The sequence below is a fragment of the Nerophis lumbriciformis genome, linkage group LG12, assembly GCF_033978685.3.
Source record: "Nerophis lumbriciformis linkage group LG12, RoL_Nlum_v2.1, whole genome shotgun sequence".
NCBI classification, from domain to species: Eukaryota; Metazoa; Chordata; class Actinopteri; order Syngnathiformes; family Syngnathidae; genus Nerophis; species Nerophis lumbriciformis.
This window is the reverse complement of record NC_084559.2, coordinates 15,257,275-15,279,710: the sequence shown is the minus strand read 5'-3', so window position 1 is coordinate 15,279,710 and position 22,436 is coordinate 15,257,275. Positions and strand designations below refer to the sequence as shown.

The window sequence follows — 22,436 nt, the reverse complement described above, 5'->3', positions numbered from 1 at the left end:
ATTTTGTGCACTAGTAATAAAACATGGTAACACTTTAGTATGGGGAACATATTCACCATTAATTAGTTGCTTATTAACATGCAAATTAGTAACATATTGGCTCTTAACTAGTAATTATTAAGTACTTATTAATGCCTTATTCGGCATGGCCTTATTATAACCCTAACACTAACCAAATAACTCTAAATTAAGTCTTTGTTACTTAAAATATATGTTCCCCATACTAAAGTGTTACCAAAAACATATAACTTTGTCTTGAATTTGAAAAAAAGAAAACATTTTATTTTCCACTAAAGAAGGGTTCGGTGAATGCGCATATGAAACTGGTGGGGTTCGGTACCTCCAACAAGGTTAAGAACCACTGCTATAGCTCTTGTCTCAAAGTAGGTGTACTGTCACCACCTGTCACATCACCCCGGACTTATTTTGAGTTTTTTGCTGTTTTCCTGTGTGTAGTGTTTTAGTTTTTGTCTTGCGCTCCTATTTTGGTGGCTTTTTCTAATTTTTTGGTATTTTCCTGTCGCAGTTTCAGGTCTTCCTTTGAGCGATATTTCCCGCATCTACTTTGTTTCAGCAATCAAGACTATTTCAATTATTTTTATCCTTCTTTGTGGGGACATTGTTGATTGTCATGTCGTGTTCGGATGTACATTGTGGACGCCGTCTTTGCTCCACAGTAAGTCTTTGCGGTTGTCCAGCATTCTGTTTTTGTTTACTTTGTAGCCATGTCAGTTTTAGTTTCATTCTGCATAGCCTTCCCTAAGCTTCAATGCCTTTTCTTAGGAGCACTCAGCTTTTGTTTATTTTTGGTTTAAGCATTAGACACCTTTTTACCTGCACGCTGCCTCCCGCTGTTTCCGACATCTACAAAGCAATTAGCTACCGGCTGCCACCTACTGATATTACACGGTTACTCTGCCGAGCTCTAGACAGCACCGACCACTCAACAACAACACATCATTTGCAGACTATAATTACCGGTTAGCAAAAAATATTTTTAACCCAAATAGGTGAAATTAGATAATCTCCCACGGCACACCAGACTGTATCTCACAGTGGTTGAAAAACACTGATGTAAGTCACAGCACTGACTATCATTTAACACAAGTATTCTCATGATAACCAGCATCCTCTAGAGTGGACATTTGTGTTTTCCTAAATTGGTAACTGACAAAAGAAATAGACTAAAAAGAAACTCCGGCTCTCAAAATTATATGTCACAGTTGACTAATTATGTTTGCATGTGTGCTTCATGTATATAAACAATACTTAAAACTCACCTTATCTTTCTCATGGGGCAGCAGGCGGACAGGCGGCAGCGATTCCAGGGACACCAGCCCAGTGCCATCGTTCTGGGAGGCGCTGCGGCTGATGAGCTGAAAAAGCGGACCCTGCTTCGCCACACGTCCATGGGCTACGGCTCTTTTGAGGGCGACCCTTAGCTGCTGGTGGAAAAGGCCGGGCCCCATGGAGCCGCTGCCCGACAGAAAGGCTGCCACATCCGCCTGGCACTTGAGAAAGCGCTCAACGTTTTTTAAGCTGGAGCCGCCCGGCTCATGGAGGCCCTCCAGAGCCCGCTTAATCAACTTGTTCCAGTCAAGTCCAGGTCTCTTGTGAAAGTTACCACCAGTGCTGCTGCTGCCGCCGCCACCACCACCTCCGGCGCCGCCACCACCGCCGCCGCTGCTGCTGCTGCCACCGCCGCCTCCACCGACAGAGCTGCTGCCTTTTAGCTTGGGAGGAATCAAGCGCCCAGGGTTATCAGGATCCTTGTAAGAGTTCAGACCTTTGTTGGTGACTTTAAGGATGGTTCCATCTTTGACGCTGAGCTCTAATTGTTCCAGTATTGTTCTGCGGTCGAGTCCATGGGACATGGAGACGGCATTGCAAATACGTTCCTCGGATGGTCGCTGCTTCTGCTTTTTCACCTTCTTGATGGCCTCTAGAATCCACTGGGTGTACATGGGGTTGGCCAGTTTCACCATGGCTGCAGTCTGTCAGGCCACGGTGGCCCTGGGGCCTTACCGCTCTCACCAAACCCCCCCAAAAAAAGGTCAACAACAGGCCAAAGAAAGACAACTGGCCTGCGCCGAAGCGCCGCCGCCCCTCCTCTTCTTTCTAGTTCTTCTTGCTTCTCCTCCACTTACTATCCCTTGTCTTGTGGCCGCACGGATACTCCCACAGAAGCAGAATATGAACAACACGGTAGTGTGCAGCTGACCATAGCCCAACCCTCAAAAATCTAATTCACCATTCAAATAAAATTGGTCCACCCACTGCAGTCACAGAAGTGTGACTAGTATAACTGAATGTTAAGTGTTAATGGTAAAAATATAACTGGGATTAATTTTAAAAGGGATATATTAACGATAAACCAGTCTGTTAACAGTCACTGGTAAGTAAACAAAATTCTCAATGTGAGCTGCAAAACAATGACCGTGTTTTCCAAGACATGCGTTCTATAGTTCAGTAATAAGCGTCTGTGGGATAAATGTGAGTTCTCCAAAATATTCTTCCCTTTCACCGTGTTCTTCAACTCCAGCAGTCTGGGCTTCTCAACACCAGGACGGAGTACCCAGGGCTGATCACCGTCATGCCTATTGCGCTTCTGCAGCAGATGCACCCTACGTGAAAAAGACACCAAAAAAAAAGGACACCGTTAAGAAAAACGGATGTATATCAAACATGCATCTCTGCTCAGGTATCATTCAAGTCAAGCCAGGGAGGGAACAGAATGTAAACAAAGATATTTCACATGTCTTTACTGTGTATATAATTGAACAGTGTTTATGTTGTGTACAAGGTGTATTTATAATATGTTGTGCAAAGGAAATTTTATATTTTTCGGAAGCTCATCTTTGCATTGTTTATAGAGTTAGTGTTCAACTTCAGCCTAAACCCTTTCGGTCTGCCACATTTTCAATTTATCAACGTACAACTGTTTGTTTATGTAAAACTGTTTGTTTATTTTGTTGACCACTGACCGAAGAAATAATAAACTAAAAACTAAACTAAACTAAAAACCAACCTGACAGCAGTGCCCTTGCATACGTATATAAACAAAGTACTTCCTTATAAAGAGATAACAGTGAATAATGTTTCAAAACACTCAAATTAATAGAAAGAGTAACTTGTTATTATTATTTATTTTCTTTACGTTGTTTACATGGACTGCGATGAGGTGGCGACTTGTCCAGGGTGTACCCCGCCTACCGCCCGAATGCAGCTGAGATAGGCTCCAGCGACCCCCCGCGACCCCGAAAGGGACAAGCGGTGGGAAATGGATGGATGTTTACATGGAACACTACCAAAACATGTCAATACCAAAATCGACGCACTAGTTATACACAGGGAGTACATGTGGAAAAATAGAAAAGGAAACATGTAATACATGCAATATCAGCACATTTGAGTGACCTACCACTCTGTTTTGTTGCCTAACACAGTGTTTTTCACCCTTTTTTGAGGCGAGGCACATTTTTTGCGTTGAAAAAATCCGTAGGCACACCACCAGCAGATATCATAAAAAACGAAACTCAGTCGACAGTAAAAAGACGTCGTCGCAATTGTTGGATATGACTTTAAACCATAACCAAGCATGCATCAACATAGCTCTTGTCTCAAAGTAGGTGTACTGTCACCACCTCTCACATCACACCCTGACTTATTTTGAGTTTTTTGCTGTTTTCCTGTGTGTAGTGTTTTAGTTCTTGTCTTGCGCTCCTATTTTTGGTGGCTTTTTCTTGGTATTTTCCTGTAACAGTTTCATGTCTTCCTTTGAGCGATATGTCCCGCACCTGCTTTGTTTTAGCAATCAAGACTATTTCGGTTGTTTTTATCCTTCTCTGTGGGGACATTGTTTGATTGTCACGTCATGTTCGGATGTACTTTGTGGACGCCGTCTTTGCTCCACAGTAAAGTAAAGTGCCAGGGCATACATACATTATTTATTTAACGCTTAAATCTCTAGAGTCTAAGTCAACTTCAAATCTATCCGTCATTTCTAAGTTTTTTGTTGTTTTTTTGTTTGTTTTCTTCCCTTTTTGTCAAAATCTTTCACAAGGAATATTTTTCAAAGTGGAATATCTGATCCAAAGACATGCACCTGGGGATAAGTTGATTGGCAACACTAAATTGGCCCTAGTGTGTGGATGTGAGTGTGAATGTTGTCTGTCTATCTGTGTTGGCCCTGCGATGAGGTGGCGACTTGTCCAGGGTGTACCCCGCCTTCCGCCCGATTGTAGCTGAGATAGGCTCCAGCGCCCCCCGCGACCCCAAAGGGAATAAGCGGTAGAAAATGGATGGATGGATGGATGGAATATCTGATGTGAAGTATTCGGAGCCTTGGGTAGGTCAATAAGTCATAAAAACATTGGTTTTGATTCAATATTATGTTTAGAGTAATGACAGTTTTATTAGTCAACATTGCAAGTTTTTCTAAATTACATTTCACCTGTAAGCTTTTTTTATTGCACTTTTGTTATGTTTTTGTTTATTTTAATAGTATTGGGCCTTTAAAACATTAGCTGCGGTTCGCAGCTTCAGTTGTTTTTATCCTTCTTTGCGGGGACATTGTTGATTGTCATGTCCCGACGCCGTCTTTGCTCCACAGTAAGTCTTTGCTGTCGTCCAGCATTCTGTTTTTGTTTACTTTGCAGCCAGCTCAGTTTTAGTTTCCTTCTGCATAGCCTTCCCTAAGCCTCCATGCCTTTTCTTAGGGGCACTCACCTTTTGTTTATTTTTTGGTTTAAGCATTAGATACCTGTTTACCCGCTGTTCCCGACATCTACAAAGCAATTAGCTACCGGCTGCCACCTACTGATATTACACGGTCAACAACAACAACACATCATTTGCGGACTATACTTACTGGTTTGCCAAAAAATATTTTTAACCCAAATAGGTGAAATTAGGTCATCTCCCACGGCACACCAGTTGATAATCGTGTGCCAGAGCATACATACATTATTTATTTCACGCTTAAATATCTAGAGTCTAAGTCAACTTCAAATCTATCCGTCATTTCTAAGTTTTTTGTTGTTTTTTTGTTTGTTTTCTTCCCTTTTTGTCAATGCAAAATCTTTCACAAGGAATATTTTTCAAAGTGGAATATCTGATGTGAAGTAATCGGAGCCTTGGGTAGGTCAATAAGTCATAAAAACATTGGTTTTGATTCAATATTATGTTTAGAGTAATGACAGTTTTATTAGTCAACATTGCAACTTTTTCTAAATTACATTTCACCTGTAAGCTTTTTTGTTGCACTTTTGTTATGTTTTTGTTTATTTTAATAGTATTGGGCCTTTAAAACATTAGCTGCGGTTCGCAGCTTCAGTTGTTTTTATCCTTCTTTGCGGGGACATTGTTGATTGTCATGTCCCGACGCCGTCTTTGCTCCACAGTAAGTCTTTGCTGTCGTCCAGCATTCTATTTTTGTTTACTTTGCAGCCAGCTCAGTTTTAGTTTCGTTCTGCACAGCCTTCCCTAAGCCTCCATGCCTTTTCTTAGGGGCACTCACCTTTTGTTTATTTTTTGGTTTAAGCATTAGATACCTGTTTACCCGCTGTTTCCGACATCTACAAAGCAATTAGCTACCGGCTGCCACCTACTGATATTACACGGTCAACAACAACACATCATTTGCGGACTATACTTACTGGTTAGCCAAAAAATATTTTTAACCCAAATAGGTGAAATTAGGTCATCTCCCACGGCACACCAGTTGATAATCGTGTGCCAGAGCATACATACATTATTTATTTAACGCTTAAATATCTAGAGTCTAAGTCAACTTCAAATCTATCCGTCATTTCTAAGTTTTTTGTTGTTTTTTTGTTTGTTTTCTTCCCTTTTTGTCAATGCAAAATCTTTCACAAGGAATATTTTTCAAAGTGGAATATCTGATGTGAAGTAATCGGAGCCTTGGGTAGGTCAATAAGTCATAAAAACATTGGTTTTGATTCAATATTATGTTTTGAGCAATGACAGTTTTATTAGTCAACATTGCAAGTTTTTCTAAATTACATTTCACCTGTAAGCTTTTTTATTGCACTTTTGTTATGTTTTTGTTTATTTTAATAGTATTGGGCCTTTAAAACATTAGCTGCGGTTCGCAGCTTCAGTTGTTTTTATCCTTCTTTGCGGGGACATTGTTGATTGTCATGTCCCGACGCCGTCTTTGCTCCACAGTAAGTCTTTGCTGTCGTCCAGCATTCTGTTTTTGTTTGCTTTGCAGCCAGCTCCGTTTTAGTTTCGTTCTGCATAGCCTTCCCTAAGCCTCCATGCCTTTTCTTAGGGGCACTCACCTTTTGTTTATTTTTTGGTTTAAGCATTAGATACCTGTTTACCCGCTGTTTCCGACATCTACAAAGCAATTAGCTACCGGCTGCCACCTACTGATATTACACGGTCAACAACAACAACACATCATTTGCGGACTATACTTACTGGTTTGCCAAAAAATATTTTTAACCCAAATAGGTGAAATTAGGTCATCTCCCACGGCACACCAGTTGATAATCGTATGCCAGAGTATACATACATTATTTATTTAACGCTTAAATATCTAGAGTCTAAGTCAACTTCAAATCTATCCGTCATTTCTACGTTTTTTGTTGTTTTTTTGTTTGTTTTCTTCCCTTTTTGTCAATGCAAAATCTTTCACAAGGAATATTTTTCAAAGTGGAATATCTGATGTGAAGTATTCGGAGCCTTGGGTAGGTCAATAAGTCATAAAAACATTGGTTTTGATTCAATATTATGTTTAGAGTAATGACAGTTTTATTAGTCAACATTGCAAGTTTTTCTAAATTACATTTCACCTGTAAGCTTTTTTTATTGCACTTTTGTTATGTTTTTGTTTATTTTAATAGTATTGGGCCTTTAAAACATTAGCTGCGGTTCGCAGCTTCAGTTGTTTTTATCCTTCTTTGCGGGGACATTGTTGATTGTCATGTCCCGACGCCGTCTTTGCTCCACAGTAAGTCTTTGCTGTCGTCCAGCATTCTGTTTTTGTTTACTTTGCAGCCAGCTCCGTTTTAGTTTCATTCTGCATAGCCTTCCCTAAGCCTCCAAGCCTTTTCTTAGGGGCACTCACCTTTTGTTTATTTTTTGGTTTAAGCATTAGATACCTGTTTACCCGCTGTTTCCGACATCTACAAAGCAATTAGCTACCGGCTGCCACCTACTGATATTACACGGTCAACAACAACAACACATCATTTGCGGACTATACTTACTGGTTTGCCAAAAAATATTTTTAACCCAAATAGGTGAAATTAGGTCATCTCCCACGGCACACCAGTTGATAATCGTGTGCCAGAGCATACATACATTATTTATTTAACGCTTAAATATCTAGAGTCTAAGTCAACTTCAAATCTATCCGTCATTTCTAAGTTTTTTGTTGTTTTTTTGTTTGTTTTCTTCCCTTTTTGTCAATGCAAAATCTTTCACAAGGAATATTTTTCAAAGTGGAATATCTGATGTGAAGTAATCGGAGCCTTGGGTAGGTCAATAAGTCATAAAAACATTGGTTTTGATTCAATATTATGTTTTGAGCAATGACAGTTTTATTAGTCAACATTGCATATTTTTCTAAATTACATTTCACCTGTAAGCTTTTTTATTGCACTTTTGTTATGTTTTTGTTTATTTTATTAGTATTGGGCCTTTAAAACATTAGCTGCCGTTCGCAGCTTCAGTTGTTTTTATCCTTCTTTGCGGGGACATTGTTGATTGTCATGGCCCGACGCCGTCTTTGCTCCACAGTAAGTCTTTGCTGTCGTCCAGCATTCTGTTTTTGTTTACTTTGCAGCCAGCTCAGTTTTAGTTTCATTCTGCATAGCCTTCCCTAAGCCTCCATGCCTTTTCTTAGGGGCACTCACCTTTTGTTTATTTTTTGGTTTAAGCATTAGATACCTGTTTACCCGCTGTTTCCGACATCTACAAAGCATCTAGCTACCGGCTGCCACCTACTGATATTACACGGTCAACAACAACAACACATCATTTGCGGACTATACTTACTGGTTTGCCAAAAAATATTTTTAACCCATATAGGTGAAATTAGGTCATCTCCCACGGCACACCAGATGATAATCGTGTGCCAGAGCATACATACATTATTTATTTAACGCTTAAATATCTAGAGTCTAAGTCAACTTCAAATCTATCCGTCATTTCTAAGTTTTTTGTTGTTTTTTTGTTTGTTTTCTTCCGTTTTTGTCAATGCAAAATCTTTCACAAGGAATATTTTTCAAAGTGGAATATCTGATGTGAAGTAATCAGAGCCTTGGGTAGGTCAATAAGTCATAAAAACATTGGTTTTGATTCAATATTATGTTTTGAGCAATGACAGTTTTATTAGTCAACATTGCAAGTTTTTCTAAATTACATTTCACCTGTAAGCTTTTTTATTGCACTTTTGTTATGTTTTTGTTTATTTTAATAGTATTGGGCCTTTAAAACATTAGCTGCGGTTCGCAGCTTCAGTTGTTTTAATCCTTCTTTGCGGGGACATTGTTGATTGTCATGTCCCGACGCCGTCTTTGCTCCACAGTAAGTCTTTGCTGTCGTCCAGCACTCTGTTTTTGTTTACTTTGCAGCCAGCTCAGTTTTAGTTTCATTCTGCATAGCCTTCCCTAAGCCTCCATGCCTTTTCTTAGGGGCACTCACCTTTTGTTTATTTTTTGGTTTAAGCATTAAATACCTGTTTACCCGCTGTTTCCGACATCTACAAAGCAATTAGCTACCGGCTGCCACCTACTGATATTACACGGTCAACAACAACAACACATCATTTGCGGACTATACTCACTGGTTTGCCAAAAAGTATTTTTAACCCAAATAGGTGAAATTAGGTCATCTCCCACGGCACACCAGTGGTTGAAAAACACTGACCTAACGTAAACACAATGTAGTCAAAACACAGACAAGTTAGCAAACATTAGCCGAGCGTGGCTAAGCTAAACAATCGAGTAAAGTCAATTGAGCCCACATTGCAAAAATAAGACGAAACAAGCGTCCATTTCTTTATCGCCACTGGCACAAATAAGTCCTTCCCGCTAAATGCTTGTCGTTTAGCCGGCTAACGTTACCCAGGCTAGCCAGGGGCGCTAACGTGTCGACCGTGTTACTAACGTTACTCCCCCGGAACGTAAACAGCAGGAAAACGCCAGGCTACACTCGCTGGAACCGCCAAGCATGAATAAAAAATACGCCTTCCGCTGCAAGACACACGTTTAAGCCAAATAATCGCGACAAGTACAGCCTAATAAATCTAATTTTGAATGTCATTCACATATTTTTTAAGGTAAGACCGCGGCCTTGTGTTGGGGGGCACAATGCAACTTGCTGACGGCCATGTCGGGGCTAAGTGGAGCGGGAATGGAGGCACTATTTCACACCAAAAAGACCCGACAAGAGATAACCCCCACACCCGCCTCGCCTTCACGTCTGCCCGCCCCACGTAACACGTTGAGCCCGCGGTGGCGGAGAAGACAAGGCCGCTGGAGTGGAGCAGCTAGGCCGCGGCGGCTACCCCCCCTCCTCCTCCACCTTCCTCCGCGCTCACCAGCCCCCCAGTACCCCGCTCTCCCTCTCCCGGTCCTCCCCCGAAAAGCTGCTCCGATTGTGGCTCGCGTTTAGGGGGGGGGGGGAAGCTCCAGGAAGAGCCGCGCCGTTTAAAAACACGCCACCGCCTCTTTTATCCGTCCTCTCGCTGCCGACTCACCGGAATTCCGTGTCGATCCGCCGGGGAAAAGGTGCCGGAACCGCGCAGAACGGAGACAACAACAAGCCTTATAACGCAGCCAGAGACCAGAGGCTCTGGAGCCGACGCCATCTTTGAGTGAAACGGAGCACGGCGGTGGGGGAGGGGGTAACACTGAACAGGCAGCCAGGACCAAGGGACCGTCTGCATAGTGCGAGGCGAAGATCCCGGGGTAAAAAAGAAACACTAAGCGGTGGGGGCGGCGGCGGCACGCTGTTGCTATGAGAGGGCTACGGATATCGCCTGGGCACGTAGAAATGGAAGAAAGGGGACAGATGGCGGTGGTGTTGGGAGGAGGAAAAAAAAAAAAAGGAAAAAAAGGAGGTTGAGGTAATCTCACAGTCTCCACAGGAGATAGATCTAAGGGAACGTCTGCATTTGTCTAAGCAGCTGCAGGGAAGGAAAACACACACAAAAAAATCAAAGCCAATGAGCGCGCGTTAATGTTAGAGGGTATTTAAAGATCAAAAAAGACCTCTCTTCAATGCAGTTTATTTATGAAGATTGACACGTGCATTCGGTCAATGCGTGATTAAAAATGATTGCAGCTATCTTGGAGTGTTGCACTACATGATAAAGCGTGTCATCATCTGTCTCTGCAGAGTAGTCCATTTCCACTTGTCAGGTATTGGCTCTCCTACTGTGAAGCACATTGTTATCTCTACACTGAAGAAACGAATAGTGTTCACTGTCTAATTCAATAAAGGGATGGATGGATAGATAGATGGATAGATAGATAGATAGATAGATAGATAGATAGATAGATAGATAGATAGATAGATAGATAGATAGATAGATAGATAGATAGATAGATAGATCAGAATCAGAATCAGAATCAGCTTTATTGTCATTACGCAAGGTAACGAGATTGAGGCCATTCCATACAGTGCGATGTGTGCATGCTAGAAAAACAATGTGCAAATATATAAAAATATAAAAAATGTAGAAGTGCAATGAATATGGTGTGAAATGAATATATACATGAAAAAAAACAAAAAAACAAAACAAAAACAGGGTGGTTGGTGGAATGGGTTATTGCACCGAAGAGAAGGCAGTTATGAGGGACAATGGGGCAGTCCGTTCAGGATGGTTATGGCCCTGGGGAAGAAGCTGTTCTTTAGCCTGTTTGTTTTGGTTTTGATGCACCTGTAGCGCTTCCCAGAGGGCAGATAGATAGATAGATAGATAGATAGAATAGAAGAATAGAATGGACTTTATTGTCATTATATTTGCAAATAACGAGATTAAGGACTCCAACTTAAGGTGCGGTAGTGGGAACATATATGAGGTAAAAAATAAATAAATAATAAAATAAAATAAATTACACAACAATCAGCACCTCCAAGTCCGAGTACATGGTTCTCGCCCGGAAAAGGGTGGAGTGCCATCTCCGGGTTGGGGAGGAGATCTTGCCCCAAGTGGAGGAGTTCAAGTACCTCGGAGTCTTGTTCACGAGTGAGGGAAGAGTGGATCGTGAGATCGACAGGCGGATCGGTGCGGCGTCTTCAGTAATGCGGACGCTGTATCGATCCGTTGTGGTGAAGAAGGAGCTGAGCCGGAAGGCAAAGCTCTCAATTTACCGGTCGATCTACGTTCCCATCCTCACCTATGGTCATGAGCTTTGGGTTATGACCGAAAGGACAAGATCACGGGTACAAGCGGCCGAAATGAGTTTCCTCCGCCGGGTGGCGGGGCTCTCCCTTAGAGATAGGGTGAGAAGCTCTGCCATCCGGGAGGAGCTCAAAGTAAAGCCGCTGCTCCTCCACATCGAGAGGAGCCAGATGAGGTGGTTCGGGCATCTGGTCAGGATGCCACCCGAACGCCTCCATAGGGAGGTGTTTAGGGCACGTCCGACCGGTAGGAGGCCGCGGGGAAGACCCAGGACACGTTGGGAAGACTATGTCTCCCGGCTGGCCTGGGAACGCCTCGGGGTCCCACAGGAAGAGCTGGACGAAGTGGCTGGGGAGAGGGAAGTCTGGGCTTCCCTGCTTAGGCTGCTGCCCCCGCGACCCGACCTCGGATAAGCGGAAGAAGATGGATGGATGGATACACAACAGGCAATAAAGAAAAAAACTAGCAATTGAAATAAACAGACTACTATCCAATAAAAAATAATAAGCAATCTTGTACAATATACAAAACACTATAGAAATACAAAATACTGTACAATATACAAAACACTATAGAAATACAAAATACTGTACAATATACAAAACACTATAGAAATACAAAATACTGTACAATATACAAAACACTATAGAAATACAAAATACTGTACAATATACAGAACAAGACAAGAGTACCGGAGTAATAAATGACAATCAGTGTCGGACGTATTGCACTCGAAGGGTAATATTGCACAGTAGGGTATTAGGGTCGGGCAGGGGTGTCAAACTCAAATACAGAGTGGGCCAAAATTTAAACCTGAACAAAGCCGCGGGCCAAGGTTGAACAAATTAACCTTTAACGTACTCTACGAGCTATCGTCACGTCCGCTTTTCATCCATTCTAACATCGTTCAGACCCAGTCACAAGATATGTGCGGCTTCTGTGCGAACACACGAGCGAATGCAACGCATACTTCATCAACAGCGATACAGGTTACACTGGGGGTGCCAGTATAAAAAACTTTAACACTGTTAGAAATATACGCCACACTGTGAATCCACACCAAACAAGAATGACAAACACATTTCGGGAGAACATCCGCACCGTAACACAACATAAACACAACAGAACAAATACCCAGAATCCTTTGCAGCACTAACTCTTCCGGGACGCTACAAAATACACCCCCCGCTACCACCAAACCTCCCCACCCCACACACACACACACACCTTGTAGCGTCCCGGAAGAGTTAGTGCTGCAGAGGGTTCTGGTTTGGTGTGGATTCACAGTGTGGCGTATATTTCTAACAGTGTTAAAGTTTTTTATTCGGCTACCCTCGGCGTAACCTGTATCGCTGTTGATGAAGTATGCGTTGAATTCTAATGTGTGTGCGTGCAGAAGCCGCACATGTTATGTGACTGGGCCAGCACTTGGCTGGCTGGCGTTTGGAAGACTCCCGGGAGGATTGGCGGGCCAGCTTTAGTGTTAATTTGATATCGCCTCATGGGCCAAGTGAAATTACACGGCGGGCCAAATTTGGCCCGCGGGCCAGAGTTTGACACCCATGGGGTAGGGTCTTCTATAGGGGTGAATTATTATTATAAGTTAGAGTTCAAGATGGTGACAGCTCTGGGAAAGAAGCTGTCTCTGAGCCTGTTTGTTCTGGCTCTGATGCACCTGTAGCGCCTGCCCGACGGTAGCAGGTCGAACAGGTGGAAGCCACGGTGTGTGCTGTCCTTGGTGATGCTTTTTGCTCTGTTGAGGCAGCGGGAGTTGTTTAAGCTGATAGAGCAATATGTACAAAAGAGCAGCACATACAAAATCAACTGAAAAGATGCTACTTACTAATATAGTCTTTCAGAACAGTAGTAAAAAAAATGTAGAAATAGAATCAAATATATGCAATATGTAACAAGTGCAATGATGGGTTTACTGTACTCCAGGCAGGGGTGGTTCGGCTTCAATGGAACACGGTGGGCGAGACCCTCTATGGGACCCATATTTAAGGTGGCCAAAGGTCAGCTCAGTATGATAATAAACAATGATTATTTTATTTATAATGTTACTTCAGTATTAATGACACACTCATGCATAGACAGTATCATTGTGAGGGTAATGGTGAATGCTCAGGTGTGTCCAAACTAGGCCATATAGATAGATAGATAGATAGATAGATAGATAGATAGATAGATAGATAGATAGATAGATAGATAGATAGATAGATAGATAGATAGATAGATAGATAGATAGATAGTACTTTATTGTTTCCTTCAGGAGAGTTCCCTCAGGAAAATTAAAATTCCAGCAGCAGTGTACAGAATTGAGATTGAATTTAAAAAGCAAAAAGTAAATAATGGGGTATAAATGGAAACTAAATAAAAAAATATTACAATAAAAATAAAAAGCAACAATGAGAATAAAAATATAACAGTAAAATAAGAATATAACAAGAGAAACTAGGGAGTCGTGACAATGTTATGAAAAAGTATTGCACTGTTATTGTTTTGCCCCCCCAGAGAGGAGTTGTACAGTCTAATGGCGTGTGGGACAAAGGAGTTTTTTAGTCTATTAGTCCTGCACTTGGGATGAAATGATATGGCCTATATGGCCACTTTGTTTATTAAACAAGCTAAACGCAATCCAGCTTAGGTCAAAATATGAGAAAGCCGAAGTCCGATATTTGTGTTATAGTGGACAACATATTCAGGGGGTACTTTTTTTTGTTTCGTTCCAAAAATGACAAAAATCCCAGTTTGTATGCACTGTCTCAGGCAATCATTGTGCGTCTGTGTCATTCAGTGGGATCGAGTACCCAAACATTTCAGTACCTGTGCTTTTTTTAAGACTGCAAAAAAATCCACCATGAGGCCAAAAAAGTTTGAAAAACTATGAAAGATTGAGTCCGGTGGCCATGGATGAAGTGCTGGCTGTCCTAAATCGGGACTCGGGGTGGACCGCTCGCCTGTGCATCGGTTAGGGACATCTCTGCACTGCTGAACCGTCTCCGCTTGAGATGGTCTCCTGCTGGCCCCACTATGGACTGGACTCACACTATTATGTTAGATCCACTATGGACTGGACTCTCACTATTATGTTAGATCCACTATGGACTGGACTTTCACACTATTATGTTAGATCCACTATGGACTGGATTTTCACACTATTATGTTAGATCCACTATGGACTGGACTCTCACACTATTATGTTAGATCCACTATGGACTGTACTCTCACTATTATGTTAGATCCACTATGGACTGGACTTTCACACTATTATGTTAGATCCACTATGGACTGAACTCTCACTATTATGTTAGATCCACTATGGACTGGACTTTCACACTATTATGTTAGATCCACTATGGACTGGACTCTCACTATTATGTTAGATCCACTATGGACTGGACTCTCACTATTATGTTAGACCCACTATGGACTGGACTCTCACACTATTATGTTATGTTATGTTATGTTATGTTATTATATCCACTACGGACTGGACTCTCACTATTATGTTAGATCCACTATGGACTGGACTCTCACTATTATGTTAGACCCACTATGGACTGGACTCTCACTATTATGTTAGATCTACTATGGACTGGACTTTCACAATATTATGTTAGATCCACTATGGACTGTACTCATACTATTATGTTAGATCTACAATGGACTGGACTCTCACTATTATGTTAGACCCACTATGGACTGGACTCTCACTATTATGTTAGATCCACTATGGTCTGGACTCTCACACTATTATCTTAGATCCACTGTGGACTGGACTCTCACTATCATGTTAGATCCACTATGGACTGGACTTTCACACTATTATGTTAGATCCACTATGGACAGGACTCTCACTATTATGTTAGATCCACTATGGACTGGACTCTCACTATTATGTTAGATCCACTATGGACTGGACTCTCACACTATTATGTTAGATCCACTATGGACTGGACTCTCACTATTATGTTAGATCCACTATGGACTGGACTCTCACTATTATGTTAGATCCACTATGGACTGGACTCTCACTATTATGTTAGATCCACTATGGACTGGACTCTCATTATTATGTTAGATCCACTATGGACTGGACTCTCATACTATTATGTTAGATCCACTATGGACTGGACTCTCACACTATTATTTTAGATCCACTATGGACTGGACTCTCACACTATTATGTTAGATCCACTATGGACTGGACTCTCACACTATTATGCTAGATCCACTATGGACTGGACTTTCACACTATTATGTTAGATCCACTATGGACTGGACTCACACTATTATGTTAGATCCACTATGGACTGGACTCTCACTATTATGTTAGATCCACTATGGACCGGACTCTCACACTATTATGTTATGTTATGTTATGTTATTATGTCCACTACGGACTGGACTCTCACTATTATGTTTGATCTACAATGGACTGGACTCTCACTATTATGTTAGACCCACTATGGACTGGACTCTCACTATTATGTTAGATCCACTATGGACTGGACTCTCACACTATTATGTTAGATCCACTATGGACTGGACTCTCACTATTATGTTAGATCCACTATGGACTGGACTCACACTATTATGTTAGATCTACAATGGACTGGACTCTCACTATTATGTTAGACCCACTATGGACTGGACTCTCACTATTATGTTAGCTCCACTATGGACTGGACTCTCACACTATTATGTTATGTTATGTTATGTTATTATGTCCACTACGGACTGGACTCTCACTATTATGTTAGATCCACTATGGACTGGACTCTCACTATTATGTTAGACCCACTATGGACTGGACTCTCACTATTATGTTAGATCTACTATGGACTGGACTTTCACAATATTATGTTAGATCTACTATGGACTGGACTCATACTATTATGTTAGATCTACAATGGACTGGACTCTCACTATTATGTTAGACCCACTATGAACTGGACTCTCACTATTATGTTAGATCCACTATGGACTGGACTCTCACACTATTATCTTAGATCCACTGTGGACTGGACTCTCACTATCATGTTAGATCCACTATGGACTGGACTTTCACACTATTATGTTAGATCTACTATTGACTGGACTCTCACTATTATGTTAGATCCACTATGGACTGGACTCTCACTATTATGTTAGATCCACTATGGACTGGACTTTAACAATATTATGTTAGATCCACTATGGACTGGACTCTCACTATTATGTTAGATCCACTATGGACTGGACTCACACTATTATGTTAGATCTACAATGGACTGGACTCTCACTATTATGTTAGACCCACTATGGACTGGACTCTCACTATTATGTTAGATCCACTATGGACTGGACTCTCACACTATTATGTTAGATCCACTATGGACTGGACTCTCACTATTATGTTAGATCCACTATGGACTGGACTCACACTATTATGTTAGATCTACAATGGACTGGACTCTCACTATTATGTTAGACCCACTATGGACTGGACTCTCACTATTATGTTAGATCTACTATGGACTGGACTTTCACAATATTATATTTGATCCACTATGGACTGGACTCACACTATTATGTTAGATCTACAATGGACTGGACTCTCACTATTATGTTAGACCCACTATGGACTGGACTCTCACTATTATGTTAGATCCACTATGGACTGGGCTTTCACAATATTATGTCAGACCCACTCGACGTCCATTGCATCCGGTCTCCCCTAGAGGGGGGGAGCGTCACCCACATATGCGGTCCTCTCCAAGGTTTCTCATAGTCATTCACATCGACGTCCCATTGGGGTTGTGCGTTTTTCCTTGCCCTGATGTGGGCTCTGTACCGCGGATGTCGTTGTGGCTTGTGCAGCCCTTTGAGACACTTGTGATTTAGGGCTATATAAATAAACATTGATTGATTGATAAATAAGGTGAGAAATATTTTTTTTGATCTGCCACAATAATGTGACAAATGTAAATAAAAATACTTCAAGTTGAGGGCTCGGTGTGACCAAACCAGATTAATTTGATTAACTAATTACAGATAATGATTAGTTAATCAATCATATTTTTTATCGCTTAACAACACTGACTATAATTATTCTCTATGAAATATGTTTGTGTTTATACTTTTAGGTGTCTTAAGTGGAATGTTGGATTTACGCTATTTCTTGTAGGAAACATTGCTCTACTTTTTGTGCAATTTTTCTGACCTTTTGGAATGAATTACAGTACAGTAGCGGGGAAAAAATGTACCGCCGTAGTGAAGGACACGTTGGACATTTTGTAAAGTTTCTAATTTTTATGTGTAAAAATACAACGGGCTCAGGGTCATCCTGTGTGGAGTTGATATGTTCTCCCTGTGACTGCGTGGGTTTGATCCGAGTACTCCAAAGACATGCACCTGGGGATAGGTTGATTAGCAACACTAATGCCTTCTGCCCGAATGCAGCTGGGATAGAATCCAGCCATCCCCACAACCTTGAGAGGGACAAGTGGTACAAAATGGATGGATGGGAAATGCATCCAAAATAAGATAGCCTTTATCAGTTTATACATTATAAATGTTGAAAATACCATAATTATTATTATTTTTCATAGAACCAATTCTGCATCATATTGGAAAATACAGAACAATCTTCCTTTATTACTGACGAATGCTGAAAGTTCTCCTGTCAGAATTAAATCTGCAGCATTGGAGTGAAAATGTGTGTAAAATATCCCTCAGAGGCCCATTTTTGAGTTTTGTACAGCAATTAGACCTGAGGTGTCTTGTGAGAGAGTTTCATCAAATGAAAGTGGTCACACTTTGATTATCTCACACTTCTTTAGGGTCCAATAAATCCCAATAAATCTCATGACAAGGCACAAAGTATACTTAATGTTGGTGTTATCATACAGATAAATGATGTGGGTGATGCCTCCGAAGGACCCGCATACGATATTAGTGTGTACTGTGGGTCAGATAACAGAAGGACAATACTCAGGAGAAGCCTACACCACATTTATACCTCTATGAATAAATACTAACATATGCCATACTCAACTATTAAACATTAAAACAAGCCACCCGCAGTGTTCTATGTGGGTGGAAGGGTTACTTGTTTCCTCAAAGTTGTCTTTTTTTCAGCTAGTTAAAAAATAGAGCAAGAAAAATCTGAAAAGTTGGTCCAAGTAATTAATAAACCATGAGTTCACCATTCCATATGTTAGATCCACTATGGACTAGACTCTCACACTATTATGTGAGATCCACTATGGACTGGACTGTCACTATTATGTTAGATCCACTATGGACTGGACTCTCACTATTATGTTAGATCCACTACGGACTGGGCTCTCACTATTATGTTAGATCCACTATGGACTGGACTCTCACTATAATGTTAGATCCACTATGGACTGGACTCTCACACTATTATGTTAGATCCACTATGGACTGGACTCTCACATTATTATGTTAGATCCACTATGGACTGGACTATCACTATAATGTTATATCCACTATGGACTGGACTCTCACTATTATGTTAGATCCACTATGGACTGGACTCTCACATTATTATGTTAGATCCACTATGGACTAGACTCTCACACTATTATGTTAGATCCACTATGGACTAGACTCTCACACTATTATGTTAGATCCACTATGGACTGGACTCTCACTATTATGTTAGATCCACTACGGACTGGGCTCTCACTATTATGTTAGATCCACTATGGACTGGACTCTCACTATAATGTTAGATCCACTATGGACTGGACTCTCACACTATTATGTTAGATCCACTATGGACTGGACTCTCACATTATTATGTTAGATCCACTATGGACTGGACTATCACTATAATGTTATATCCACTATGGACTGGACTCTCACTATTATGTTAGATCCACTATGGACTGGACTCTCACATTATTATGTTAGATCCACTATGGACTGGACTCTCACACTATTATGTTAGATCCACTATGGACTGGACTCTCACTATTATGTTAGATCCACTATGGACTGGACTCTCACTATTATGTTAGATCCACTATGGACTGGACTCTCACTATTATGTTAGATCCACTATGGACTGGACTCTCACACTATTATGTTAGATCCACTATGGACTGGACTCTCACAATATTATGTTAGATCCACTATGGACTGGACTCTCACACTATTATGTTAGATCCACTATGGACTGGACTCTCACTATTATGTTAGATCCACTATGGACTGGACTCTCACACTATTATGTTAGATCCACTATGGACTGGACTCTCACAATATTATGTTAGATCCACTCGACGTCCATTGCACCGGTCGCCCAGGGGGGCGGGGGTCCCCACATCTGCGGTCCCCTCCAAGGTTTCTCATTGTCATCCCATTGGGTTGAGTTTTTCCTTGCCCTGATGTGGGATCTGAGCCGAGGATGTCGTTGTGGTTTGTGCAGCCCTTTGAGACACTCGTGATTTAGGACTATATAAGTAAACTTTGATTGATTGATTGATTTAGTGTAGCCGTTCGCTCCTAGTAGTCTATAGCCTATCATGTTACCTTTTGTAAATGACTTAACTAAAACACAAGAAAAAAAAACATCCTTGTGGGCTTATATGCCCGCTTAAGTTGACGTTGACATACAGTACGGTAAGTCTAGCCAGAAGTCCAGAGTCCAGGCCATAGTGGATCTAACATAATTTTGTGAGAGTCCAGTCCATAGTGGATCTAACATAATAGTGAGAGTCCAGTCCATAGTGGATCTAACATAATTTTGTGAGAGTCCAGTCCATAGTGGATCTAACATAATACTGAGAGTCCAGTCCATAGTGGATCTAACATAATAGTGAGAGTCCAGTCCATAGTGGATCTAACATAATAGTGAGAGTCCAGTCCATAGTGGATCTAACATAATAGTGAGAGTCCAGTCCATAGTGGATCTAACATAATAGTGAGAGTCCAGTCCATCGTGGATCTAACATAATAGTGTGAGAGGCCAGTCCGTAGTGGATCTAACATAATAGTGTGAGAGTCCAGTCCATAGTGGATCTAACATAATAGTGAGAGTCCAGTCCATAGTGGATCTAACATAATAGTGAGAGTCCAGTCCATAGTGGATCTAACATAATAGTGTGAGAGGCCAGTCCGTAGTGGATCTAACATAATAGTGTGAGAGTCCAGTCCATAGTGGATCTAACATAATAGTGAGAGTCCAGTCCATAGTGGATCTAACATAATAGTGTGAGTCCAGTCCATAGTGGATCTAACATAATAGTGAGAGTCCAGGCCATAGTGGATTTAACATAATAGTGTGAGTCCAGTCCATAGTGGATCTAACATAATAGTGTGAGAGTCCAGTCCATAGTGGATCTAACATAGTAGTGAGAGTCCAGTCCATAGTGGATCTAACATAATAGTGAGAGTCCAGTCCATAGTGGATCTAACATAATAGTGTGAGTCCAGTCCATAGTGGATCTAACATAATAATAAGAGTCCAGTCCATAGTGGATCTAACATAATAGTGAGAGTCCAGTCCATAGTGGATCTAACATAATAGTGAGAGTCCAGTCCATTGTGGATCTAACATAATAGTGTGAGAATCCAGTCCATAGTGGATCTAACATAATAGTGAGAGTCCAGTCCATAGTGGATTTAACATAATAATGAGAATCCAGTCCATAGTGGATCTAACATAATGGTGAGAGTCCTGTCCATAGTGGATCTAACATAATAGTGAGAGTCCAGTCCATAGTGGATCTAACATAATAGTGTGAGTCCAGTCCATAGTGGATCTAACATAATAGTGAGAGTCCAGTCCATAGTGGATCTAACATAATAGTGTGAGAGTCCAGTCCATAGTGGATCTAACATAATAGTGAGAGTCCAGTCCATAGTGGATCTAACATAATAATAAGAGTCCAGTCCATAGTGGATCTAACATAATAATAAGAGTCCAGTCCATAGTGGATCTAACATAATAGTGAGAGTCCAGTCCATAGTGGATCTAACATAATAGTGAGAGTCCAGTCCATAGTGGATCTAACATAATAATAAGAGTCCAGTCCATAGTGGATCTAACATAATAATAAGAGTCCAGTCCATAGTGGATCTAACATAATTGTGAGAGTCCAGTCCATAGTGGATCTAACATAATAGTGAGAGTCCAGTCCATAGTGGATCTAACATAGTAGTGAGAGTCCAGTCCATAGTGGATCTAACATAATAGTGAGAGTCCAGTCCATAGTGGATCTAACATAATAATAAGAGTCCAGTCCATAGTGGATCTAACATAATAATAAGAGTCCAGTCCATAGTGGATCTAACATAATAGTGAGAGTCCAGTCCATAGTGGATCTAACATAATAGTGAGAGTCCAGTCCATTGTGGATCTAACATAATAGTGTGAGAATCCAGTCCATAGTGGATCTAACATAATAGTGAGAGTCCAGTCCATAGTGGATTTAACATAATAATGAGAATCCAGTCCATAGTGGATCTAACATAATAGTGAGAGTCCTGTCCATAGTGGATCTAACATAATAGTGAGAGTCCAGTCCATAGTGGATCTAACATAATAGTGTGAGTCCAGTCCATAGTGGATCTAACATAATAGTGAGAGTCCAGTCCATAGTGGATCTAACATAATCGTGTGAGAGTCCAGTCCATTGTGGATCTAACATAATAGTGTGAGAATCCAGTCCGTAGTGGATCTAACATAATAGTGAGAGTCCAGTCCATAGTGGATCTAACATAATAGTGAGAGTCCAGTCCATAGTGGGTCTAACATAATAGTGTGAGAGTACAGTCCATAGTGGATCTAACATAATAGTGTGAGAGTCCAGTCCATATTGGATCTAACATAATAGTGCGAGAGTCCAGTCCGTAGTGGATCTAACATAATAGTGAGAGTCCAGTCCATAGTGGATCTAACATAATAGTGTGAGAGTCCAGTCCGTAGTGGATCTAACATAATAGTGAGAGTCCAGTCCATAGTGGATCTAACATAATAATGTGAGAGTCCAGTCCATTTTACGTTGACCGCTATTGTCAACAAAAAATTTGAGAC

The 22,436-nt window shown here is 41.1% G+C and overlaps 1 protein-coding gene across 3 annotated transcripts in view; it reads right to left on the bottom strand.

Annotated features, from left to right (window-relative positions):
* Nucleotides 1-9,924, bottom strand: part of LOC133595660 (histone acetyltransferase KAT6A-like) — a 111,726-nt gene extending 101,802 nt beyond the window's left edge. The window contains exons 1-2 of one of the 3 annotated variants that reach the window (XR_012050743.1): nt 9,734-9,922; nt 1,281-2,624 (exon numbers count right to left, since the gene is read on the bottom strand). Coding sequence is in view for 2 of the 3 variants with exons in the window: in XM_072914313.1 (XP_072770414.1) it covers nt 1,281-1,985 (705 nt within the window). In the remaining variant the exon portion in view is untranslated. Of the gene's footprint in view, nt 1-1,280; nt 2,625-9,733 lie in introns of all 3 variants that reach the window. The other 2 variants (XM_072914313.1, XM_072914312.1) reach the window with 2 other exon arrangements.
* Between the last annotated feature and the right edge of the window lie 12,512 nt (nt 9,925-22,436).